The sequence below is a fragment of the Triturus cristatus genome, chromosome 2_1 (assembly GCF_964204655.1).
Source record: "Triturus cristatus chromosome 2_1, aTriCri1.1, whole genome shotgun sequence".
Classification (NCBI taxonomy): Eukaryota; Metazoa; Chordata; class Amphibia; order Caudata; family Salamandridae; genus Triturus; species Triturus cristatus.
Window position 1 is genome coordinate 44,140,710 of NC_140581.1, and position 27,354 is coordinate 44,168,063.

Genomic DNA, 27,354 nt, shown 5'->3' on the forward strand with positions numbered 1-27,354 from the left:
GAAATGAAACACAGAAAAAAACAGTAAACATTCCATGAAATGAAACAGAGAAAAAGCACAGACCAACATTCCATCATCAGAACAAAGAAGAAAGCAGGCCAACGTTCCATGATATGAAACACAGATAAAAAAAAATCAAGCCAATATTCCATGACATGAAACAGAGAAAAACAAGCCAATATACTGAGACATAGAACATAGGGAAAAAAACAGGCCAATATTCCATGACATGAAACAGATGCAGCTGGGCCAGAATTCCATGAGCTGAACTCAGAGGCTACAAGGATAACATTCCAAAATCTTGAACACACATGCAAATGTTCCATGTCCTGTTCCATGACACTATGAAGAGTGCCAAGTCTATGGGCTCACTGGAGTAGGACTCAAAAATCACCTCATTCATTTCAAAACTTCTCTTTCTGCTCTGCTGCAATAAACAATCTGTCTCTATGGTTGTGTGTTGGACTTGGCCCTTCTGGCAAGTTCACCCCTAGAACTTTTTGCAGTATCCTAGCCTTTTTCCTGTGTTGTACTAGTGGTTTTAGACCTCTAGGCGCTTTCACACTGTGTCCCAGTGAAAAGCGCGTGCGCTCTGTGTATGGTTTGGTGAGACTGACCTGCCCTCCCATAGGAATGCATGGGGGAATGTATGTGTCCCTGGTAGTTCCTGATGCGTGGGGAGTGCAGGTGCGAGTTTGGTATGTGCGGACTCGTGTGATGAAATGCTGCGTGATGATGTGTGCGGCATCAATGTAGCTAGTGTAGAAGTGCCACTTCTAGACGCTGGCATAAATGTGCAGTGACTGCCTGGCGTGTGATTGGCTGGTGTGCCTGGCCCCAGGAGTCAGGATGGGTCTGCCCCAGTGGTGGGTGGAGAGAGCTGCATGTTGATGAGTGGGAGGAATACACCTAGGACCTGAATAGGGCTGGGCTTTCCCCACACAATGCTGGCTCTGCCCCCTGTGGTGCGACTGATGACCCTGGCCTGCTCTGAGAATAGGGAGAGGGGCTGAGCAAAACAAAGTGCTCAGGAACCAGTTGTATCTGGTTCGCCCCTTCCCTGCACCTTTGAGAACAAAGGATTTGGTATATAAAAGAGGGGCTGTGACCCCATGAAAATGTTCTTGTTCTGACTTGAATCTGCCAGGGGCGTGCTGCTGCTGGGGCCCAGGGGACGGCTTGCCTCCCTGGGCCCTGCCCAGCACCTGGATGCCTGATGCACTGCAAGGACTGCACTTCTAGCGCCTGGTGAGCGCTTTATTGCTTGTTCTGCTTGGGATCCTGACAGGAGGGGGGTTGCTGCTGGTGGGGCCCAGGAGGGACCGCCATGGGGGCTGCCTCTCTGCTGGAGGGCCCTGTGTGCTGGCCCCTGGGCCTTGCATTGCCCCCTTGATGCCTCCAGGACTTTTAGGGTGATTTGCTTTATTTCCCTTGCCCCAGGACCTTTGCTGTCTTCTAGCGCCTGGAAGCGCTTTATCTTGATTGGCCCCCCTTTGATTCAGGAGGGAGCCGTGCCGTGACTTTGCAGCACTGGGCTGCGATCTTCTGAGGGAATCCCGACATAGGGATTCCCCCGCATCGTGGTGCCTTGCGGGTGCCCACACCGCTGGTCATTTATCTTTTAGTGCGCAGGTGCCCACCCTGCATCTTCATTTTATTTTATAAGTACTACGGGTGCCCACCCCGCTTATTGGTGTCCCACGCGGGTGCCCGCCCCGCTGCTGCATTTATTTCCCCGCTCGAGGGAGCCTACCCCTCATTTGAATCGGAGAAATCGCCGCCGCTGCCCAGCCGCGGCTGCCCGGAAGTCAGGCAAGTTTGCCTGTGACGTGGGCGGGGCCAGCGGCTGGGGCGGAAGCGGCGCGAGAGTTGCGGGACCGGAAGAGGAGTCTTGGCAGGAGCCGCGAGGGCTCCATCGTGTAAGTCCCGGTCCCGAGATGGGGGACCGGGTGAAGCGTGGGTGAGTGTGGCTGCGTCCTTCACGGAGGGCGGGAGCCCACCCCGCCTCCGCAAGCCAACAGGTAAAAGTCCCGGGTCCCAGGAGGGGGCCCGGGTGAAGGTGGCAGCGCAGGGCTCCCAGGAGTGAGGGAAGCCCCGCGCCACCTGAGAAGTGCTGCGGGTCCCGCGCAGGCCGCCAAGTCCAGTGGAGACCCAGGGCAATGACCGGAGGAGTCCTACCTCCGCCCCCCCAGCTGGTGAGTGAGGCGAGTGAGTCCGGGGGGGGGGGAGAAGTGGAGTAAGAGCGGCCCCGCCTGGCAGCGGGCCGCTTCAATGAAGGGCACATGTATGTTTAAAGAGCCCCGTGTGGCTCTTGCGATGGGGGAAGTCTGTTAGTTATTTCAGAGCCCTGAGTGGCTCCAACACGTGTGCAAGTTTGTTCTCAGAGCCCCAGATGGCTCCAACGAAGGGGCATACTTATTTTAAGAGCCCAGAAAGGCTCCAATGCTTGGGGACATGTGTATGTTTTCAGAGACCAGGGGGCTCCAGCGTGTTGCCATGATCTGTTTCTGAGCGCCAGTGCGCTCCATTGTACTTTGGGGCAAGCTCTTTTCCTGTACTGGAGCACAATTATTTCAGGAGCCCGTGCGCTCCATGGGGACATGTTATTTTCGAGCCTAGGTGGCTCCAACGTTTTGGATATTGGTTCAGGGGCTATTGAGAGCCCATGCCTACTATTTGCCTTCCACAGCTGCACAGCACTTAGTGCCAGGTGCAGCGTTTAGGCCCTGCTCTTGTCCCCAGCTGCCCAGCAAGTAGTGGGCAGCTGCTACGTTTAGGTTTTGGTGCGACCTGGACCCTAATGTGATTGAGGTGTTATTGTGATTCATGCTAATGTGATTGGGTGTTAGGAAATGTACTGTGTATAGCATGTTTTGCGCACCCTGTGTTTTATACCTCTAAATGTGGTCATTCCTGCCTAGGAGGTTGTTTCACCTGTTTAGGTTGATGTTAGGGAGAGTGTACTTCCCTGTGCGATGTACGCCCGTAGTATAGTTATACTTAGGTGGTTAGGTCTAATGCGTTAGACCAAAGAGAAATTGCATAATGTGTTTATGCCCCTGTGATGGATGCAGGATAGGTTTTATACCTGATGCTAGTGTGATGACGCTGAGGTCATTATTGCGCCAGTAGTTACTGGTTGTGCTCTACCGTGCTAATTTGTGTAACAGTTAGTATATGTCCTATATGTACAAATTGGTGATTTGTGCTGATTCTGACAGTGGTCCATGTGGCCCTGTCCCGTGTAAATAGTCCCTTGTAAAATTCTGCCCAGTGCCAGTTGGCACAGTGTAAATTGTGTGAATATTATCTAATGTGTTTTGGTATAATACAAAGGCTATTTTTATATAATACCTTGTGTGGAGTTTCCTTTGTGGTGGGCCTTGGGTGTTGTTGCTGGGTGCGCGCACAAACGCTTTACACATTGCCTCCGGGATAAGCCTGACTGCTCGTGCCAAGCTACCAAGGGGGTGAGCAGGGGTTATCTTTGGCGTGTAACTCCCCAGCCCTGACTAGAGTGGTGGTTTCTGCCTGGCTTTGGCGCAAGCCCTAGCCAACCAGAAATCCCATTTCTAACATTGTGCGTTTGTGTTTTTGTTGTATTTCTTTTCATTGTCGTCACCTTTGTTTAGTTTTGGTCTTAATTCTGCTGTTTTGGCTCTCAAGGAAGACTTTGGTTCATGAATCTATCCATTTCATTTTAGACATGTTGACACTTTTAGGGCGCGGACTGGATACGTCAGGGGTGAAGGGTTTCTTCCTCCTCCTGACTGGCACAACCAAAACTAGAGGTGAGATGAGACAGAATAAGGCTATGTGTAGGGGTCCCAGAGGGTAGGACAAGAGGGCTGGGGCAGATTCACTCAAAGGTCATGGTGAGCCTCGTCAGGCCTCCTCCTATCCCCCTTTGAAGATGGATTGGTGAGGATGGGTAAGAGTCACGCAAAAAGCATGCATCCGTGTCTAAAAAGAGTAGAGAGTAAAGTCTAAGGGCAGGGGTCGCAGAGGGTGGGACAGGAGGGCTGGGGCAGAGTAACTCACGTCATGTTCAGCCTCGTCCAGCCTCCTCCTGTCATCCCTTGACCATGGATCGGTTGGTTAGGATGAAGAAGCGTGCATCTGTGTATAATAAGAGTAGAGAGTACAGGGTATTTACGTGCAGGGGGCGCAGGGGGTGGGACAGGAGGGCTGGGAAGATTCACTCACATGTCACGGTAATCCCCATCTCTGGTGTAGTGAACTGCTGGACAGGTTCTAGTGTTCCACCTGTGTTGCGCCCACACTATACACCCACCCATCACAGGCGTCACCAGTCAGGTGACCCTGCAAATAAATGGGGCTGGGTGCACGTGCACAGGGCCAATTACAGTACCCTACCACTATGTCCGTGTGGTTCATCTGCAAGTATGTGGGCCTAGTGCCCACTAATTAACAATGGCGACGAGTGGGTCGATTCCTGCCTGTAAACTGGCCGCCACCTTGCAGATCCTAGTGAGGAGAAGCGTAGCCTGCGCTTAGGCTCCTCCATGCCGACTGTCAGCAAGACAAGGGCTGAGGCAGCGCTGAGCGAGTAGAAAACCCCCCAGTGCACACACTGGCGTCTCCCGCAAGGTTTCTGCAGACGCCCGCATACTGATGCATCCCTGGTACTAGCGTGAGGTCAGTGGGGAAAAAAAACAAGCATTGGCATAGCCAATAGGTCTCGCCTTTGGGACATTATAAGTGTTTAGCCATGCAACAATTAATGTTGCACGAGGATATTGTGCTGCATAATTAAGTACTGAGAAGGTCCCAAAGGCGAGACCTATTGGCTATGCCAATGCTTTGGTATGTTTATGTAAGAGAGAGAGTGTGTATGTGTGGGCATAGTGCGTGTATGTGTGGATGCGCGTGCATGTATAAATATATATACGCGTGCATGAGTGAGTGAAAGTGAAGGTCAAGGGGCGCGTGAGGTCACTTCCGCTACCCCTGGCGTTATGGTTGATTGACGTCCATGCCCTCCTTGCATGCAGCTCGATGGAATGTGCCAGTTGAAAAGTGTCCGGTCTGGCTTGTGCCACTGCAATAAACCGTAAGCCAATGATGAGAATGGACACAAAATAAACAAGACTTACCCTGAGCGTCTGGAGAGATCTGAATATGCTCCGAAGGCGGGCAGTAACAAGCATAAGCGGGAAGAAGGGGGTGGGAGGGATGCTTTCAAACATGCACACACACGCTACCTTGCCCTTTTCTAATGTAAATTAATTAATTTATAAAACAAATCGAAATGCTTTTAAAATATAACGCACACCTTTACTAAAAAATGTATATGTTAAAGTAATCTGTGCCAAATGCAGACGCACATGATGAGAGGCCATTTGGTGTGTTAAAAATATATACACAGTACTGAATGCTGGTTGGCATAATGGGGAATAGCAACACGCGTATTATTAGTGCTACGAGGTCCCGGCCTCCTGGTAAAAGCGCGGTAAATATGTGAGTTACAGCAACAGGGCACACATACAATGCAACAAATCTAGACCGCTGCAGGGCACAAATGGAGAGTAACACAACAAATATTTGACAGCGAGGCAAATGCAGACCATTGCAGGGCACATACAGATAACGGGAGGGCACACAGAAACCGCTGCATAAGCATACAGATTGCAACACAACAAATGCAGATGGTAGCAGAGCACATACAGATACAAGCCAGTCTCACAGAGTTCAACACAACAAATCCGATAGAAAGACCTCTCCACAGATGAGAAGCAATGCTGAAGACAGCAGGAAGAGCCTCTACATCTTCACTGCACCAGCGAAGCCCCACAGTGAGCCAAACACAGCAGAGTGTCACCCCTCACACTGCCTCACGTATGAGGCGTAGAGAGCAACACGGCAAATACAGACAGCTGCCTGGCACACACAGAGAGTGAAATCTAATAATTAAAGACCGCAGCAGGGCACATAGAGAGCTGCAGGGACCATACAGACACCAGCAGTGCACATATAAACAGCAGGGCAGACCGAGACTGTGAGAAGGTGGCCTGATATATGCTGTCAACTAGTTCTAGTGAGCACCTTGTATCAGTCCAAACAACCCCTTATGGTGAATGGTTAAAGACAACCTTATATGAAAGCTATCCTAGTGGTAGCAATGGGGAGCAGCCTTCAGGCTAAGTCTTGAAGGAATGTAAAGCAGCTTGTTTTACCAGTCTATAATCTCTTGAATGGCCAAATGAAAGACAACAACACCAGGTATTGGAAAGAGGGGTGGTTGAATCCAGTGGCCCGTGCTCTCCATGCCACTGGAGTCAAGCTATCCTGCCTGATGAGGGGTGAAACCCCAAACTGGTGTATGCTTGTTTCCAGTCCAGGGAGGACCTGAGCTGGCAGTTCGGGCTGGACTGTTCTCATTGGGCGCAGGGTCAAGACTGATTTCCATATGGCTGGGTTCAAACTGGAATGACATGGGGAGCAAAAAAAGGATGGATTTAGGCCCAGATCTCTGTACTGGGGTGAATGTACGACATTATTCTGCATTCTGTCCATCAATTTTTATTTTTGCACCTAGTGACGGTGAGCGGTACTGCATTTAAAATAAAAAAAATAGCACTCGTACCTTGTACAAGCATTCCCCCCATGAAAAAAGACCCAATCTGGGACGATCAGCATGCACATGCACACACGTGTTTGAGCTGCAAAGGGAAAAAAAAGTAAACTGTAACCACACACCCTGCACCACGGGAAGTGGCTGCAACACCACGAGGAGCCATGCTACACCCCAGAGAAAGGCCACAGTTCCAAGGGAAGAGACTGCTAACCCCTGGACAGAGCCCCTGCCAAGAGAGTGGTCAGGTGTACAGCACAAGTCTAGGCTGTGAAGTCACATGCAGCCATGGGAAGTCCAGTGTGAAAGATTCAGCAAAAGGCCACCACTGGCAAGAACGTGCCACACACCTCCTGCAGGCTGCATAGTGCTTTAGAGGGGAGAGACTGTGAACCCCATCAAGGAGCCCCGAGAAGCCGAGAGCTGCCCAGACAAGAGAAGTCCAGCCAAGGAAACAAAATGAAAGGCAGCTAACCCCACGAAAGGCACGCAAGCAATGTGCGCTATGTGCGCCCCCCCACAGAAGCTGCCTGACATCACCACTAGTGGAGACAAAGTGCCACATGCCCCCAATGAAGAACAGCCACCACTGCAAGCCCGAAGAACGGGCATGCAAGTGCCAGAAGAGGGTGCCCCTGAAGTGGACTGAGCGCGCAAAGCCATTGGTGCGTAGAAGGCAGTAACCAGTCGACCTTACAGCAAGGACAGGCACCCAGGATAGAAAGACCTCTCCACAGATGAGAAGCAATGCTGAAGACAGCAGGAAGAGCCTCTACATCTTCACTGCACCAGCGAAGCCCCACAGTGAGCCAAACACAGCAGAGTGTCACCCCTCACACTGCCTCAAGACGGAGTCGCCAGTGGCCCCAGACAGGCAAGAGGAGAGTCGCACACTCCACGTGGCAGGCTGCCACCACAACATGTGCTCTAACGACATGCGACATCGTACCACAAGCAAGGAGCACGTCACACGAAGTGACCGACCCCGCCAAGCATGCTCGAACGGAGGCAGAATCAGGAGCCACGACAGCGCAGGATCGAGGTGCAAGCACAACGCCCTCGAGCAAAGAGGTAAGAAGAGGTAACCTGCCATCCTGGCAGAGGAAGCACCGCGAAAATCAAAGAGAAGAAGCAAGTCCTTCCAACAGGACAGACCTGCAACAGGTCTGCAGCAAAGTAAAGACAGGCCTAAGAACGGACATGAACAGCAAGATGTTCATGTGGCACAAACATGAGACATGTGGCAGGATGCCACATCTGAGTGAGGAACCTGGTCGGAAGCAAAGAAGAGCGTGGCTGGACACCACATAGCGAAAGAAGAGAAGAGCGTGGCTGGACGCCACTTCGCGAAGGAGAAGAGGAGAGTGGCACAATGCCACAGGGCTAACAACCACCACAGGCCCACAAGAGGGAAAAGGAGAAGAGCGATAGGACAGCGGACTTGTGCCAGCACTGGAGAAGGTGTTCCTCAACAGAAGCCAGCCACCGGGGTGCAGAGACGTCACTGGAGATAGCTCCGCGGGAGGACCAACCGAAAGCCGCTAGCAAGCGCTATCTGCGCCCAGGCCCCATGCTTCACAGTGCGACCGTCCACTCACCTGTCACTGGCTGCTTGGCATTGATGGCATCACGTCTAGCAAGTGCACCTGACAGAAGATAACCGTAAGTGGCTACGAAGTCCCTCCCGTCATCCTCACGCCACGATATCACCTCAAGCAAGAGATCGCCGCCAGTTGCCTAAGTGTAAGAAATTACCCTGTTGGGAGTTCTTCAGCGACCCCTCAGCGCGGCCTACAAGAGCCCCACACAGTCCTGTGGCAATCCAGGGGCAAGGGCATCAACGGAGCTCCTGTGAGATGGGAGTCCAGGCAGCAGAGGCAATTCTGAAGCTACTCTGCCACTGGGAACTGGGAAGCATCATCGCCTCCAAGGAAAGCCCTCATCCACCATGGTCATCCTCCGTATTTGCAGGTTTGCCGTCCACCGGAACCCGAGAGCCTTCAAGAAGATCTCCAAAGTGGACTCCACCACCACTCCAGATGCACCACTATTTGAACTGTATAAACAGACTCCAGCACCGCGAGACCAGGCCGGTCTGAACTACATCGCTGAGGTGGACTAAAGCCTCCTGACTGTGTGGTCAAGAGCTCTAGCACTGACCAGCAGATGGCCTGAAGAGACTCAGTGGTGCTGTGTAATGTTTGTTTTCTTGATAGGTTGGACTTTTGTTTGTTTCTTTTTTCATTAAAGTATAGGAGGGATGTAGTGTCCTGCTGGACACGTTCTAGTGTTCTGCCTGTGTTGCATCCACACTATACACCCACGCATCACAGGCATCACCAGTCAGGTGACCCTGCAAATAGAAAGAGCCGGGCGCATGTGCACAGGGCCAGTTGCAGTACCCTACTACTGTGTCCATGTGGTTCGTCTGCAAGTATGTGGGTCTATGGCCAAATATTTTACATCTGGGTCCCCAGAGCGGGGGGGGGGGATGGCTGACTGGAGCAGAGTCACGCAAGAAGCGCCCTTTCAACCCGGTCATAACAGCAGACTGTAAAGAGTAAAGGCTGCATGTAGGGAACCAAAAAGTGGACAAGGAGGGCTGGGGCAGAGTCAACAAAGAAGCCAGTAAGCATGCGTCAAAGTGATACCAGACCGTAAAAAGTGCAAGGGTGACATGTAGGGGGGCACAGGACAGCCTGCAGGGCAGGAGCAGGGTCCTTCCCATGGCAGGGTAAGCTTCGTCCAGGGGCCCTGCAGAGTGGTCCACGAGGGCCATTTTCACAGGGGCCTCCAGCTGTTGGAGAGTTTGGGTATAGATACTTGTTAGTTTCTAGCATTTAAAAGATAAAATTATACCTAGGGACTCAAAAGCCGGACCTCTGGTGATTCCTGAGAGGCTCTGGCACTACTAAAGAGACAGCCGGTGTAGAAAGAGCTAAAACTGGTGCAGCAGCACCTGAGACTGCAGTGGTGTGAGACTGCGGGGGTGCAAGTGTGAGACTGCAAGGGTGAGAGTGTGAGACTGCAAGGGTGAGAGTGTGAGACTGCAAGGGTGAGAGTGGGAGACTGCAAGGGTGAGAGTGGGAGACTGCAAGGGTGAGAGTGGGAGACTGCAAGGGTGAGAGTGGGAGACTGCAAGGGTGAGAGTGGGAGACTGCAAGGGTGCGAGTGGGAGACTGCAAGGGTGCGAGTGGGAGACTGCAAGGGTGCGAGTGGGAGACTGCAAGGGTGCGAGTGTGAGACTGCAGGGATGCGAGTGTGAGACTGCAGGGATGCGAGTGTGAGACTGCAGGGATGCGAGTGTGAGACTGCAGGGATGCGAGTGTGAGACTGCAGGGGTGCGAGTGTGAGACTGCAGGGGTGCGAGTGTTCGACAGTGGAGGTGCGGGTGTGACACTACAGGGGTGCGGGTGTGACACTGCAGGGGTGCGAGTGTGACACTGCAGGGGTGCGAGTGTGACACTGCAGGGGTGCGAGTGTGACACTGCAGGGGTGCGCGTCTGACAATGCAGGAGTTTGCGAGTGTGACACTGCAGGGGTTTGCGAGTGTGACACTGCAGGGGTGCAAGTGTGACACTGCAGGGGTGCAAGTGTGACACTGCAGGGGTGCAAGTGCGACACTGCAAGGGTGCGAGTGCAAACTGCAGGGGTGTGAGACTACATGGGTGTGAGTGAGTGGGAGACTGCAGGGGTGTGAGTGAGTGGGAGACTGCAGGGGTGTGAGTGAGTGGGAAACTGCAATGATGTGAGTATGAGACTGGTGCAGCCACTACCCTCCCTGTAGTGAGCCATCCGGCCACTGAAATTAAATGTATCAATCACAGGCCTGCCGGCCAGGGTGCGGTCCGGATACTATAAATAAAGGGGTCGACAACTGCTCGTGGTTGTCATCACTATCACCCGAGTGATGTGTGCTCTATGACCACTGCAGCAGTAGGCCCCCATTACCACCTCTACTATCCCCAGTAGCCCCCGTTTTCCCCGCACCACATTGGCAACGAGGCGGGATGGTACCCGCGACGTGCCTGGCTGCTGCCGTGGCAGAGAAGGCGGCGTGTGGAGAAGCGACGGAGGCGTGCCTTACCCGTTAGGCCCAAGGAATATCAAGGTGGCAGCAAAGCTTTGCTGCGAACCACCAGTGCACCACAAGTGAGGCGAGGAGGTCGCGAGCAGGAAGGGCTGCAGGTCGCTCCATGAGGAGGCAGCAAAAAGGGGGTGGAGGCATGGAGGAGGGGCTGTGAGCGAGGAGCTGTGCAACACCTCCAGAGAGTGTGCGAGGCCCAGCGGGCCTGGAAACAACTACCAGGCCCAGCAGCAGGTGCAAGGGGTGCGTGCGACCACGGGCAGGAAGAAAGAGAGCCAGGCAACAAAGCACGTGGGGCCCAGAGGCACAGAGGAAAATCCTCAGAGCGGGAAGGCGCGTTAGAACTGAACAGGTGGCAGAAAGAACACATGTAGTTCCACACAGACATCCTAAAAACACAAAAACAAAGGGGCGATGAAAGGAAAAGAGGAAAAAGGAAAGGAAATACAGAGAAGAGAACACAGCAGGCCACAGAGTGAGGTGGATGGGTAGAGGCAGCTACACCCAACAACCAGTGGTGAAACCAGAGAGCTCAGTGAGCACAAGGAACAGGTCACTGCAGAAGAAAGGAGAATGTCAATGCAGGCAGGAGATGAAGCAGGTCCCACAGGTGAGGGAGGGGCAGAACATCACTCCACCTTGACAGCACTACCCCCGTTCGGCCAACTGGCAGACCCAGCTACGGCAGCACCCCGGTGGAGGAAATGGATTGGTCGCTAAGAAAACTATTTTTGAGCGGCAAGGGAAACGGACAGGGCAGTCAAGTGGTCGACAATGCTCCATATGGGAGGCGATGAACTTTACGAATGATTTCAAGATCTGCCCAACACGGGAGACCGGAAGGATTATGAGGCGGCCGTAGCTGCGCTTAACCGACACTTCGACCCACAACTAAATCCCGATTTCGAGCACTTCAAGCTGCGTCAAGTGAAGCAGCAGAAAGGAGAGACAGTTGATATGTTCTTTGCCAGGCTGAGACGATTTGTGAGTTCCTACACTGGAATAGATAAGCAACGACAAATTAGAGCATAACTTCTACAGGGTGCAGGTCATGAGGAAACTGATTTTACGACAACCTGGTATCTCTCTGGATGAGATACTAATCCTGGAACATTCACATGAGCTGGCAGACGTCAGAGCAGGGGAGATGGAGTCGGCAGATACCAGCCAAGTACACCCGGTGACGATCAAGGAGGAACTTGTGGACTCCCTACAGAAAGGAGGAGGACGAGGCAAAGGCCACCCCAGTACCCGCCAAGGAAAGCGTGGATGCAAAAACTGTCGGACAGAGAACCACCCGTCCAGATGCTCTCCAGCATATGGGAAGGCGTGCCAAAAGTGCTGGAAAATGGGCCACTTTGCCAAAGTATACATGAGCACAAGGTCAACAGGAGGTGCAGGAAGTCGAGGGAAACAGCTCGAAAAAGTCAAACAAGTGACAGGGGCAACAGGGGAGTGGACAAGCTATGCCAACGATTCCAGGTCCCGGAAGATTATAAAGATGACGAGGCGTGGGTGGTTTCCTACATGGGCAGGAATAACAAGAAAAGACGGCCACCACCGATGTGCCAAATCACAATCGGCGACAACCAAGTGACGGCGCACATCGATACAGGGGTGTCAATGAACATACTCGATGTGACCCATTACATCCAACTCAACCCTAGACCACAACTAATGCCCACAAAGGTGAGAAGTTTCACATACGGAGGTGACACCCCCATTCCACTGCAAGGGGTGATCGTGGTAGAGGCCAGGCATGGTGAAATCACCGCACACACCAAGTTTCATGTAATGAAGGACAGAGCTGGAACATTACTTGGCTGCCATTCGGCGAAGGACTTAGGGCTGGTCATGTTTACGTGACAAATTCCCCAGTCGCATGCAGCAAACATCATGGCATAACTCCTGGCGCTGTTTGAAGGATTGAGGTGCCTAAAAGGAGTCAAGGTGAAGTTGCACATTGACAGGGCAGTGAGACCTGTGGCTCTGCGCCACCATAGGGTGCCATTCCATCTGCGACCATTAGTGGAAGTAGAGTTGGACAATCTCGAGAAGGCAGGAGTCATCGAGAATGTGTCAGGCCGACGCCATGGGTGTTCCCGTTGGTCATCGCTCCCAAACATAAAGAGCCAGGCGGACATTCATCTCCCCAATAAGGCCATCAAGAGGGAACACCAACTATCGATGAGATCATAGGAGACATCAACGGTGCACAATGGTTTTCGAAGCTGGATATTAACTCTGGCTACCACCAGTTGGTGTTAGACAAGGCCAGCCGGTACATCACAACATTTTCTACCCACGTGGGGCTATGCAGTTTCAAATGGCTGAGCTTCAGAGTGTCCTCGGCAGCCAAAGTTTTCCAGGATGCAATTCATGGGGCCCTGTCAGGGTTGATCGGAGTTCTCAATGTCAGTGATGTCGTACTGATATACTCGTAAATGCTGGGAGAACACCACGAGAGGTTGCGAACGACATTGACAAGGTTGGTGGCACAAGGCCTAACCCTGCACAAAGACAAGTGTCAGTTTTACTCCACGGAGGTAGAGTTCTTTAGTTACAACTTCTCGAAAGATGGACTTCAGGTGGACCCCGCTAAAGTAGAGGCAATCAAAGCAGCGGCCATTCCTCAAAACCAAACAGAAATGAGAAGCTCCCTCGGGATTGCGAATTATTGCGGCCGATTTATCCCGCATCTGGCGACCCTTGTGGAACTACTGAGAGCACTCACAAAGAAGGATACCAAGTGCAGCGGCACAAGCATTTCAGGATGTAAAATGGGGCTCTCCTAAAAGGGGCAACGGTGGCATACTTCAAACCAGGAAGTCCGACAGAACTCATAGTCCATGCTAGGTCGGTGGGGCTAGGAGCGGTGCTACTCACACAAACGGACCCACATGAGTGGGTAACTATCGCATATGCCAGCAAAGCACTAATGGCTGTTGAGACTCGATATGCTCAAGTGGAGAGAGAGGCACTAGTGATCAGGTGGGCGTGTCAGCGCTTTGACATATATCTATGCAGACACAAGTTCAGAGTAATCACCGACCACAGCCCTTAGTGCCACTCTTTGGAGGAACCACGAGGAATGGGCCCCCGAGGATCGAACGGTGGGCCGTACAACTCCAGCAATAGGATTTTGAGGTGATATACCGACCAAGAGGGCCTCATAAAGCTGATAACCGAACTTGCATGTCCCCGTGCGCTGTCACTGGAAGAACTGGTGGAGGCCACCAAGGAGGATGGCTGTTTGATGGACGTCAAAGAAGAACTGAGAGGGCACAATTGGAGGAACTTCCTTGATGGTGTCAGAAGGCTGGCGGATGAAGAAAGAGAGACAAGAACCTGTCTGTGGCGATGCCGGGACGAGCTCAGCGAGAACGAAGGAAGGCCTGGTGCTCAGAGGACCACTGATAGTGGTGCCCCAGAAGCTGTGGAGGTAACAGCGCAGTTAGCGCACCAAGGTCACCAAGAAATTGCCAAAACCAAGGCCCGGCTGAGAACCGAGGTATGGCTCCTGGGGGTGGACAGAATGATTTAGGAAATAGTGAGAGGGTGCCACTCGTGGCTCATAACAGGAGGGGAACCGCCTCTATACCCAAAAATAACGGAAGAAGCTAGCACCCGGCCATGGACAGCAATCAGTATGGATTTTGGCAAGTTCCCGGATGGGCGTGCTACGCTGGTGATGATGGACCGATACTCAAAGTTCCCGATGGTAGAATTGGTGCCGTTGACAGCATTTAAACACATCAAGCCCATCCTGGAAAAAACACTTAAGATGTTAGGGCTGCCTGAAGAAATTCAAACGGACAATGGGCTCCCTTCCAAGGAGAGAAGTTCAGGGAATTCTTGCACCATCGAAACATCAGGCATAGAAAGGGGACTCCTCAATTGCCGCAGGCCAATGGGGAGGTGGAACGCTTTATGAGGACCCTCAATAAGACACTGAGAATTGGGGTGGATCAGCAAGTGGAGATGGAGGGGTGTCTGCACCAGTTCCTAAGGGCATACCGGCAGACGCCTCATAGCACCACATGGTGATCCCTGAGCGGCTGCGGTGAGAGATGTGGGGCCAGTGAGTAGCCAGTGAACACCAGGAACTGTAAATATAGACGCGGCTCAAGCCAAGAGGAGAACGAACAATGAGAGAGCTAACTGTCGCAGGAGAACACAAAGCGCGAGTCTAGAAGTAGGAGACCAGGTAGTGGTGAAAAACCACCATCAGGGATCGAAGTTCAAAACACCATTTGATTGCGACATTTGGACAGCTGTATGGGTGAAAGGGACCATTGTCACCGCCCAGAGAGGGAGTCGACAACTGGCGAGAAATGTGTCTTGGTTCAAGAAGGTCTGGTCTCCGGAGAGAGAGAGGGAAGGTGAAGCATCAAGACCATCCCAGGAGGCACCTGAGATCGAGAGTGGGTGTGTGGAGGTAAATTTGATGGCAAAAGAGGAGATGGGAAGAGCATCGATGGAAACTGAAGAACACGAGAGAGAACAAGAAGGGGAAGCCTGAGATAATGGGAGAGAGTGTGAGGGGGTGTCACAGTGTGGACACCTTTATCGGCTAAGAGAAAACCCTAAACTGAGCCAGAGGTTGAGAGACGATGTATGCTAGAAGTGATAGCGGCAAAGTGGACTATTTGATTATTTTGTTTACCGATATTGATGACTTTCTTTATTAAAGGTTATGAGGGATGTAGTGAGCCATCCGGCCACTGCAATTAAATGTATCCATCTCAGCCTTCCGGCTCGGGCACGTGCCGGAGGCTATAAATAAAGGGGTCGACAGCCGCTCGTGGTTGTCGTCACTACCACCTAACAGAGTGTTGTGTGCTCTAAGACCACTGCAGCAGTAGGTCCCCCGTATTCCCCACACCACACTCCCCACATTGAAGTGAAAGGGCGTTCACCTGTTCTGGTTGTGCAGATCAAGCCCATGTTAAACACATGTAGGTGCCTAGAAGACACCCTCTCTCTAGAACAGCACACACATTCTACATTTCTCTCAGTTTAGGAGACAGAGCTCCGTGGAAACAAGTAACCCAAAGCGTCTGACAAGGCACAGACGGAGGCCCCCAACATGATGGATTCCCCAGCACCACAAGGGGGCGCCTTAATATTGGACTAACAATGGCTTAGGCAAATGAGGATGGGGGATGGGTGTCAGCGAGTGCATGTGAGCACGAGTGAACATTTAACTGGATGACTCCAGGACAAGATTTGCTGCTTTTTTTTTTTTTTTTTAAATAAAAGTACAAACACATAACAGTCAGCAGTAATACAGGTAAGAAATTACCTGCGTCAGCACAGCAACTTTTTGGACTCAAAGCCTTACCTATTCTCACTTTTCAACTAGATGTCAGTGGGACAGAGGAGGCAGTAGCCATGCTGCATCAAGGCCATTAGAATTTACAGCCTTATGGTGCCACCGCACATGGCCACAAGAGGTCATCGTATTTTGACAAAGTGACTTTTTGCTCGAGAAACGGCAGCAGACAAATGGCGAAACCTATTTTTGCTCAGCCCACAGAAGAGCCCTGCCCCAGGGCTCCTTTAAGTCTCAAGTTCCATCCTGGATGGGGGGTAGTGGGAGGGGGTTCACCTTACATCGCAGGACAGGGGCGTGGGAGAGGGTCAGGTCATCCAGGAGTAGAGAGCACATAGGTAACGGTGGAAGCAGAAAGATACAGGACAGGAGAGAAGTAAAGGAAAGAGAAAGAGGTGAAAAGGTGAGAGTTAATAAAGTACTTGATGTATGTGTTGTAATAGCAGTAATCTTCTACACGTAGTCTTCTTAAATAAAGTATGTACTTTATTGGAAGCGCTAGAGATAACGCTGGTGTTCCCACTGCAGCCAGCATACAACTGACAGATAGTGAACACAGCTATGTCATTGAGCATAGCCACGGAAGAACCATAAATAGAACATTACATTTAAAGCAATAGAACAAGATATAGTACATCGTACCATTGTAAGAATACAACACATCCTCTCTCCTTTATGTCCTTTAAATAACAATAACACCTGTTGCCATAACGAGAATTACAATTTTACAGAACAAATAAATGAAATAAGAAATAACATGTCAGCGACACCTTTCAAAAGTCCCCACATACATAATCTTGCAGATATCTGGGAGGACATCTTGATCTTTGAGACATGACTCTATTAGTGATACTATCACCACTATCTCTTGGCACAACAGTATGTCATCTCCCACAAGCTTCATCATCACTCATGAGAAAACGAGGAATAAAATTACCATCCATGTCACATTCACCATTCACCTCATGACTCTTGTTCTTCTTGTAAAGAGCAATTCTTCTCAATTTCCAGTTTTTACCAAATTACAAAGTGACATATCTTCTGTGAACAGTTTTAACTTTGTATGGACCACAAAATTTAGTAAACCAGGCACTGATACGACCAGGTTTGACTTCTACCAAGTCATTGGGTTTTATGTTCCCATCATGTATTGGAACCTTGTTATCCCTCACATTATCGTAATTGAGATTCGCCCAACCAAGACAATCTTTCATCCATGCTGGAATTAGTTTAGTGCTGGCAGGGCACCCCCTCATAACAACAAAAGGAACTTTCACAGAAACCGTGTTTTCTGTTGTGCGGTAGGCCCATACCAAATCATTGACCATACTTTTTACATCACCTCTGTTTGCTACTGCCATCTGAATTACTCCCTTTTCCATACGATTGGCCCTTTCCACAACACCATTTCCCTGTGGGCTGTATAAGGATGTTCTAGTATGTACAATTCCACAAGATTTTAAATACATAGTCATTTCTGTAGAAATTAGTTGTGTGCCATTATCGGTGATTAATTTAACTGGATAACCTTCTGCCCTGAAGATTTCAGACAGAGCATTAATTGTGTTCTTCGTGGTGATCTCCTTTACAAATTTCACAATTAACCATTTGGACGCAACATCCACCATGTGTTGCAGCCCACCGAGGGGCTCCAGGAGAACACTGACTCGGCGCGCTACAATAGGATAGCCGCCCGTAAAAACTACACGTCCCATGAGCCTCGGCGTTTGTTGACGGCTGGCGACGTCAGTACGCGCCGAGGCGTCTCGCGGTAAACTCTTATGGGGCATCGGAATGATGCCGCTTACTCTTTCCTTGAGGAGCCACACTGCACATCGAGGAGGCTGGTAAGGGTGCTTGTGCACCGACACTTTGTTCAAATCCTCTGGGTCGCCTTGCTACGCTAATTTCCATGCTGTGGCAATCTCGGGGGATCCGTGCTGCTCCTATCGTTGCTCTGTTGGCGGAACCACTTTGCTGGTTTCTTGCGGAGCAACGTCCAGCGGAGCCCTATTCTGGCACTTACAGAGGGAGAGACCCTTAAGGGTCTTTTTCTATGGTGTGCAAACCCTGTATAACAATAACTTTGGTACAGTGGGGCAAGCAAGCCCAGACACGTTTTCCCCTGTTGGCGAACCACCATCGGTTCTTGCGGGGAAAACGATATTCTTTTGGTTCATAGCTTTCAACAGTTTGGTTGCCTATTATACACCGCCAGGAGCAATTGGCAGTTTTGCTTTTATGATTTGCAGGGCCATGTGAACCATGTGTGTGGTACCTATCGCCTCATGAGAAGGGGAACAATCCTTGCATAACAAAGGATGGAAACTGTCGTGAAGTCTCCTTGTGCATAGGGATTGTACACAATGGATCACGGCCTCTAAACAAGATACATTGTGCCGGAGGGCCGGAATTATTTCCTGTTGTTTTCTGATATTCGTTCTCTGATTACTGTACTCCTGTTTGTTTCTTTGTGTGTCCAGTAGCAGGGGTATTGCGAGTGAGCAGGAGGACGGCTCTTCTGCACCCCTGTCTCAGCATACCGGATTGTTCATATGGTATGTAGAGGAATTCTACGTAAACCCTCAAACTTTGATGTTACATGGTGTTGATAAAACTGCTGATTATGGTTTTCCATCACCAGATTTAGCTGAACACTACGACACACCAGTAAGACTCACAGAATTAGAAGAGAAGGTTTTCTTTCTTTACAGGTATAACTCATTCTCTTTCTTTGCCTATGGGGACAGCAAAGTTTCCACTTAAAAACCATTTCTTTTTCTTTGTCTTTCCACCTTTCTTTTACTGGACACTACTTTCTATGAGTTGGCAACCAGTGATGACAAAACGTGGGCATACCAGCGAGAACCAGCTGGCAGCCTTCCTGGTGTTGCGTACGTGAGGTGCCTCCTCATCTTTCACTTTTCACGTCTCAACTTTTCTGACTTCTTGTTGTGAGCTACTTTTTGTGAGGCTATGAAGGGCTGTATTGCAGGTTGTTTTAATTGAGATTCAAGAGTGTCAGGACCTGGCTTAAATTTGGACGTATTGCCGTTGTATGGGAAATAGTTATTCCCAACAACAGTGGCGGTCCGTGAATTGAAACGTGAATCCTCTTGATGCCAAGCCATTAAATTGTGTTGACATTGGAAAATTGTCCACAACTATATTTTGAGTAAGAGTGCGCGAGTCCACACAGAACCTGTAACTTCCGTCAGGCTTTCCCGTGATCACAACTGGTGAAATCCAACTGGAGGTCTCAATTTGTTCTATACTACCCTGTTCAACCATCTCACCAAGCATGCGTTTTACTTCCTGCCTGGCAATGATGGGAACCTTTCGTACCTTATGATGCATAGGAACTGCATCAGACTTGAGTACTATTTTGTGGACATATCTCTTGAGTTCACCAATTTCTTCCGAGAACAAATTACTCATTCCTTCAACAATCGGTTCTGTAGTGACTTAATCAACAACCATAACTTGGTGGGTTGCCCTAGGATTTATAATGATATGTAAATCATATTGGTGTGCCCAACCCAAAATCGGTGGTCCACTACGGGCCACATAAACTTTCCCATTCACACATCTATCATGAAAAGAAATTTCTGTTAACATGTATCCTACAATAGCTGTGTTTTCCCCTTGATACCCTCCAGGATTAATATCTTTGGGGAGTAGTTTCACGTTTGGCCAATTCTGTTTAAATATCACTTGGGGAATGATTGTCCAAAATGAACCTGAATCCACCATTAATTCTGTTTCTTTTCCTTGTATCATAAACACCGCTTTAGGTCTCGATCTTCTTCCTGGCGTGGTTGTTATGTCTTCCTCATCCACACATAGGGCCTCATGTAGGTAGTCAAATACCGGTCGGTAACGGCCGATTTTCGGTAATTATACCGTTACCGACCGGTATTTTGGCTATTGGTATGTAGGGGGTCAATTTCTTGATTCGGAATTTACCGAGTCGGTAAAACTACCGAATCGGTAAAATTACCGAATCGGTAACGTTACCGATGTGGTAATTTTACCGATTCGGTAATTTTACCGAATCGGTAAATTCCGAATCAAGAAATGATATGTAGGGGGAGTGTGTGTGTGTGTTTACGAGTCGGTATTTACCACCAACTTATAGTTGGTGGTAAATAATTAATGTATGTGTATGGGCATTTAGAAGCGCGTAGCAGTGTGCAATGTGGCATACATACATGCCCTTAGGGCATGTATGTGTGCCACATGTGCACACATGGCCGAATCAGGGGTGCAACAGGGTGTCAATGTGACACCCTGCCACCCTTGCATGTCTTCCCCCCATTACCGAATCGGTATTTACCGATTCGGTAATGAGGCATACCTTCCCATCAATGGGAAGGTAGGCCTCATTACCGAATCGGTAAATACCGATTCGGTAATTACCGAATAGTAACGAATCGGTAAAAAATACCGACTCATTACCTACATACGAGTTACCACTTCTAAAATACCGATTCGGTATCGTTCGGTATTTTAGAAGTGGTAACTGGTATGCTACCTACATGAGGCCCATAATGTTTTGTTTGCACCTTCTACATCACATACTGATGTTACATTGCTTTGTACTACAGCTACCTTAGATCTATTATAAGTCCTATACATTTTGAAGAAATGCCCTTTGCGGCCGCATTTCTTACATTCTTTGTCAATAGCATAACATCTTTTATATTCAGCAGTGTGGTATGTGCTGCCACATCTAGTACACATTTTCTCATATGCCTTATTGTGTTCTTAACTCACCACTGGATTATTATTATACTTCTTATTAGGAACTCCCTTCTTTCCACCCATCTCACCATTTTTGTTTGAGTTCACTGCATCAACATCATCCTGTCCTACTCATATTACACCTGTTGGACTCTTTTTTTTCCCCATTTCTTTCATACATGCATCTGACTGTTCAACTACCTTAGCTATATCAATAGCATTTCCTAACGTAGGGTTATTTGCAGCCCATAATCTTTCCTGCATTTTCTTATTGCGACACTGCACGATGAGTTGATCTCTGATCATCTCCTCCCTCATCCCACCGAACTGGCACTTAAGAGATAATTCACGTAAATGTGTTTACACACTGGTCTATTGTTTCATCACTCCTTTGAGGTTGTGTGTCAAATTTATGTCTACACATAACAATATTGACCTCTTTAGCATACAGCGCCGGGACACTCCTGGGAGTAGCCGTGCGCTCTATAAATACCCGACATAACATAACAGAACATAAATAATACTACATCACCACATTCACAGTATCGTCGTCCTTACGAGCGTCGTCGGGTTGAAGAATGTCGGAACACAACAGCTCACCTCGATGCTATGGTCACGGGTAGATAGAACGGTGGAATACGCACTATCCAGTATACATTTAAACGGTAACTGTCGCACTTCCAAATAATATGTTCCTTCAATATCATCGATGAATACAATACCAATTAAGTTACCTTTTGGAAAACAATTGTTTCCTCCACGATAATCCACAGAAAAGTTTTCTCGGCAATAATCCCAGTCCACTCTCTTTCTTTCTTTTAAAACCTCTGTGCATACATAACTGTTAATCCACACAGTGATGCTGATATATAAATATTCCCGTTCAACCACGATTCCAGTTGAATTAATTTACACTGTCAAACACAGGTCGATTCCTTACTTCATGCTTCAGGTCGATTCCTGTAACTTCATATGCACACATGGATTCTCGTTGACCAACGGAACAGATTCTTCACTCTGCGCTTCCCCTCCTTTGCCAGCTGATCGTCGCCATCTGTTTTAATCGACGTAATCTTCTACACATAGTCTTGTTAAATAAAGTATGTACTTTATTGGAAGAGCTAGAGATAATGTTGGTGTTCACACTGCAGCCAGCATACAACTGACAGATAGAGAACACAGCTATGTCATCGAGCATAGCAACGCTAGAACCATAAATAGAACATTACATTTAAAGCACCAGAACAAGATATAGTGCTATATAGTACATATAGTACATCGTATGATGTGTAGGAAAGGAAGAGGTGTTGGGAGGAGAGGCCTGTGATGGGGAGAAGGAAACGGAGCCTTCCCTGACCATACTCGAGAGGGGTGGTAATGGAAGGAATGAGAACAATAAATCAATTATTGCAAACATTTTGTTTTTTAAACGGTCTTATTCCCTGCACAAAATGTGTTGTTTGGACATCACCAAATACTTTTCCCCAGGCTTACAAAACTCAGACCGGTCTGGGAGATCTGGAAACGTATTTGCAGTTCCCAAAACTGAGGGGTTAACATATTTATTTTAGTATTTCCGAACAATTAGCTGCATCTTTCCCTTTGAGCCCTGGACCTAAAACATTAAACCCGGTGGGTGCTGATCCTCCAAGGAGCGAGGGTGAGTTATAGGAGGAGGGGTGCTGACCTTTAACCTGAAGGAAAACTCATACTATGAAATAATCCACAGTAGGCCCATTAATGAAACCCCTTACAATCACTCCCTGGATCCGACTGGACGTATGAGTATCTGGGCCGACCCCAGTATTTTAACACCACCTTCACTTCACGGAGATACTGAAACTCAAACACACCGGGCAAGTTGAAGCCTAGGGGGCTGTCTTTTAATGTTACTTTAGTGTTTTTTTCGTACAAAGAGCTCAGCTTCCCTTTAAGAATGGACAGGAGGCTGCACTGAGGATCCACTGATGACAGCTGAGACAAACTTGGGTTACAACAAGACCTGTGGTAGAAATACACACCTGCACGAGGACAGTGAGCAGGAGTTCTGAGATCCCAATGTTGGCATAACCTTCTCATTGGTGGTGTGTTGGACTTGGCCCATTTTGCAGGGTCATCCCTAAACTTTTTGCCTTTCTCCTTGCCTTTTTTTTCCTGACATGGTGTTGGTGGTTTTAGGACTGTGGGCACTTTAGCACTACTGTTCAGTGTAAATTGCGTGTGCGCTCTGTGATAAATATGGTAGGATTGGTCTATACCTGTTTGGCATATTTAATTTACCTGTCAGAACCTTGTAAAGTGGTATCTCATATACCCAGGGCTGGTGAATTAAATGCTACTTGTGGGCCTGCAGCGCAGATTGCGCCACCCACCAAAGTAGCCTTGCAAACCTATCCCAGGCCTCTGCCATTGCAGGGCCTGTGCGCGCAGTGTCACAGCCCCTGTGACGTGGCACCTAAAGTGTGTGCCATGTCCGTGACCCCCCTTTTACTACATGTCAGTTACCCCTAAGATAGGCCCTAGGTAGCCCTATGGGCAGGGTGCATTGTAGGTAAAAGATAGGACATGTACCTTAAGTGTGTGGCATGTCCTGGTAGTGACAAACAGCCATTTTGGTTTCTCACTACTGTGGGGCTGCCCTCCCATAGGAATGCATTGGGGATTCCCTGATAAGCATTTCAGTGGTAACTCCTGATACGAGAGGCACAGCATGGTCAAGTTTGGTATGTTTGGAATAGTGATAATAAATGCTACCCAATGGTGTGCGCAGATTTATTATAATTATTTTAGAAATGCTACTTTTATTGGCATTTCTGTGTGCTATGTGTCTGCCTGCCTGATGCGAATTTAAGGCCCACCAGTAGCCAGTGAAGTAGCTGCGCTGGGTATCTGGTACACCTCTCTCAGGGTCCTCACGGGTACAGCACCTAAACCAACCAATCAGGTAAGCACCACTTCCTAGTGGGAAAGTGCACCAGAGTCCTAAGGCCACAAAAAGATCCAAAACCACCGAGGCTACTCCCTGCTGTAAGCTAAACTATAGTTTCGAAAGTCATTCAGCAATTCCCCAGTGTTGATACATGGAAAGAGTAGACCTCCTAGGTAGGGAAAACCCATATTGGGATTATTCACTACCTGGGCAGGGAACACACGTGTTCCTGGCCTGCCTTTCTCCTACCACTTGCCCCAACCCTAAGGGCTTACCCTAGGGGGTCGTAGCGGTAGTGAATGGCCCACTCAGCATTGGCAAATGGTTTAGAAATGCCAACTTGAGCATAAGTTCAATTTCACCCAAACAGGCTTGCAGTGGCAGGCTGATGCAGGTTTAAAGGGTGTTCTGGTAGGTGGCACAAGCATGCTGCGGCCTACAAGTAGTCAGTGCAGTACCTGCTCTGGGTGTGTGGTGCACCTTTTTACAGGACACTCAAGGTACCACACCTAAACCAATCAAATACGCACCACTTCCTAGCATATATAGGAGGAGTATGTGCACTTTTACACTGCATTACAGTGCCTAAGTGCCCAGGGTCCTAAGGCTACGAAAAGAGAATCAGCAAAAACCAGGAGTAAAAAAGCAAAAAGGTTTTAGGGCAATCCCCTGGGAAGGGCCATGGCTAAGAATGACCTTGAGGCAAGGAAGTCTTTAGTTCCCTTCACAGGTGTGGGTGTGACGTGAAGCAAGAACTGCTGTTACAGGCTGTTCAAAGGCCTAGGGAGCACATCGAGAAGGCATGTCTGTGGCTTCCCTTCCCATCATTCGTTGATTTTAGGGCTTGCCCTTGCTTGGCTCCTCGCAGTCGCAATACAGATGTGATCAGTTTCTCTGAAAAGTAGCCAAACCATTGGTGGAGCACTGCCTAGCAGATAGCGCAGGGACATCGGACCCTGACTGCTTGTCATCCAACCAATGGGAGATGTGATCACATTTTTAAGTGGCTTTGCTTAGCCAGGTTATAGTGTGCAAGGCAGCAGCTAGTGAGATAAGCACCGTGCCTCATATTGAGCACAGCAAATCCTGACTTCTTGTGCGAAATTAAAATATAAGATTGGGAGGCAGGCTCAGTTTTACTTTCTCAACACTCAATCATCATAGTTTATGCAGAGCTACTCCCTGGCACTATATCTTTAGCTGCACTTTTCCACGAAGTTCAAGTCCTTTACCCAATCCTCTTAGGTTCATCCTGCACAATTGAATGGTTGGTAGATGTGTCTGTTTCCGCACGTATACCGATGATGCAAAAATGGGGATCACAGAGGGCAAAACCCGGACGCATTCACGCTCAACAGGCACAACACAGCCCTTACATTTACAGTCTATGCATCACAACACACAACTGTGAACCACTTCTGACAAGCACCGAGGATAAACTCTGGCCGATCGAATACCCGTCTTCAACAACATTACCACAGAACTAGCAGACAGCACTCCAGCAACAGGCAAAAGAAAATCTATGAAATCTCTTGAAGAGAAGCCTGGATGAGGAGTTACAAAACGTAAGTCAGTCAAACTTGCAGCAAAACCATAATCCCTTTTCAATAAGGACAAAGTGAAGAAAGAAAGAAAATCCCATCACGGGGGTAGTCAACTGCTTCAAACAATACCATTTTCAACATTAGCACTGCAGTTTATTTAATAAATCCAACAACACACCTGTGATCTTACAAGGACCCTTACTGTCCAGGTTTTAGACTCAGCGCTGCTTCCAAGATTCCTAAATGCGAACTCACGTGGTCTACATTGAAAGCTTCCATGAGCTTGTCCCACAGAATTTAAAAGAAAGATTCGGCCAATGGGAGGAAACAAACTATGAAACCAGAGAGACACATGATCAATCCTCACCTGAGCCATAACTAAGGTCCCCATCCTGCCCCGCATGAAGATTCAACCTTCCAAATGTAGACACAAGAGACCATGGTAACAACCTTCAAATATCACCACTAACCTGAGGCGGTGAGGACTGTGGCATGATGGTAAACTCCATGCTCATGTGTGTGGCCTCTAGAAGGCTCATCAGCCTGGTCCTCATCATTATGGTGGTGACCATTCTCTTCTTCATCATCATCATGGTGGTGATCTGCCTCTTCTTTGTCTCCATGGTGATGGCCTGCCTCTTCCTCATCACCGTGGTGATTCTCAGTGTTCTCTTTGTCGTCAAGGGCACCTGCCTGCCCCTCTGTTCCATTCGGGTGACTCTGAAGGTCATTCTCCCACACGTGATTCCAGTAAGGCTTGTCTACAAATGCCCACTTGGATCCTTGGGGATCTGGCTGCTTCCCGTCTCCATGTGTCAGCTGGTAATATGCAAACGAAAGTGCAAGAGCGAGAAGCAGGATTGCAGCGAAGATGCGCGCGCAGGTCTCCCGCTGCTTCGCGTGGATCCCCCATCGTGCCGATTGACTGAAAAGAGAAGGCAGTCAACATGAGATCTTCACGAAAGTGGAAGCATGAGACTAATTTTGAGCCGCTTCAAGTCAAAGTACAGGAAAGACACACACACACACACACACACACACCCACACACACACAGACACCCCCCCACCCCCCCAACTATGCATAGTTTCATTGCAGCCGTCACTCTCAAGACACGCTTAAACCCACCTTTGCATGCTCTATTTTGGTTTGCACCATAATAAACGTATTTGGAGAATGCACCCCCGGATGGCTATAGGTTAATTGCACGTGTTTTTCAGAGTGGATGCGATGCCGCAAGGCTCGCCTGATCAGCGCTCTCCAAGGCACCGTCTCGAAAAGATTCACTCTTCGGATGGAAAGAACTCCTGCAAGGAGAACAGGCATATCTCCCTGCCCTGAGTGCACAACTGCATGCAACACTGGTATTGTGAGTTTTATTTTGGCCCTAGCATCTGACTAATGTAGCCTGTGTGCAAAAGCCTATGCCTGCCCTTCACAATGTGTGATCCTGGACCCGTCCTAGGACCCAGAACGCACCCCAAGAGAGCCCTCTCAGTGGCATCGCACCTCATTTTGTGAATGTGTAGGTTAACCAGACTTTTTGTCTGTGAGAGTGTGGGCAACTGACCACTCGCATGTAAAGTTCCAATTTCTTGACAAACTCAGGCCCTTGTGTTGACATTGTGTGTATAGCTGGTATATGTGTATGTGCAGTAGGTGTGCGGCAATGTATGGTGGTAAGACCCTGTGTTCTGTGTGAGTCTAGTTACTGGCACTAGAGGATCCATGTTGGATGACCGTGATTTAGCATGGCAGGAGACTGAAGATAAGGAAAGGTTCTCCGGAGAGTGGGAGTGTACGCCAGCATTGGACACCCGGGCACTGAAGCAATGAGGATGGTGGCAGAGCTAACTTTTGAAATTCCATGCGGTCACTGTTAGCAGAGGACTGCTAGTTAGTCCTTCCTGAGCACTGCTATTTGGAACAAGGGGCGAGCTGACGAGGGGTGGCACTACAGTTTCTGGTGTCCAAGTTTCTAGGAAGGGTCTGGCCTTTTGTCCATCTCCGATCAATGTTCCGGAAAGGTGATGGCAGCCATTTGTTATTGGCTCTACCAGTAGAGAAGACCACTGGGAAGGCCTCATAAAATAATAATAACGTTGCCCCGGGGGTGTGAACAC

The 27,354-nt window shown here is 49.2% G+C and overlaps 1 protein-coding gene across 1 annotated transcript in view; it reads right to left on the reverse strand.

Annotated features, from left to right (window-relative positions):
* GGT6 (gamma-glutamyltransferase 6) overlaps positions 1-27,354 on the reverse strand; it is a 105,396-nt gene that overhangs the window by 50,660 nt on the left and 27,382 nt on the right. The window contains exon 2 of the mRNA XM_085627819.1: positions 25,704-26,158. Coding sequence (XP_085483945.1) covers positions 25,704-26,158 — 455 coding nt within the window. The remainder of the gene's footprint in view (positions 1-25,703; positions 26,159-27,354) is intronic.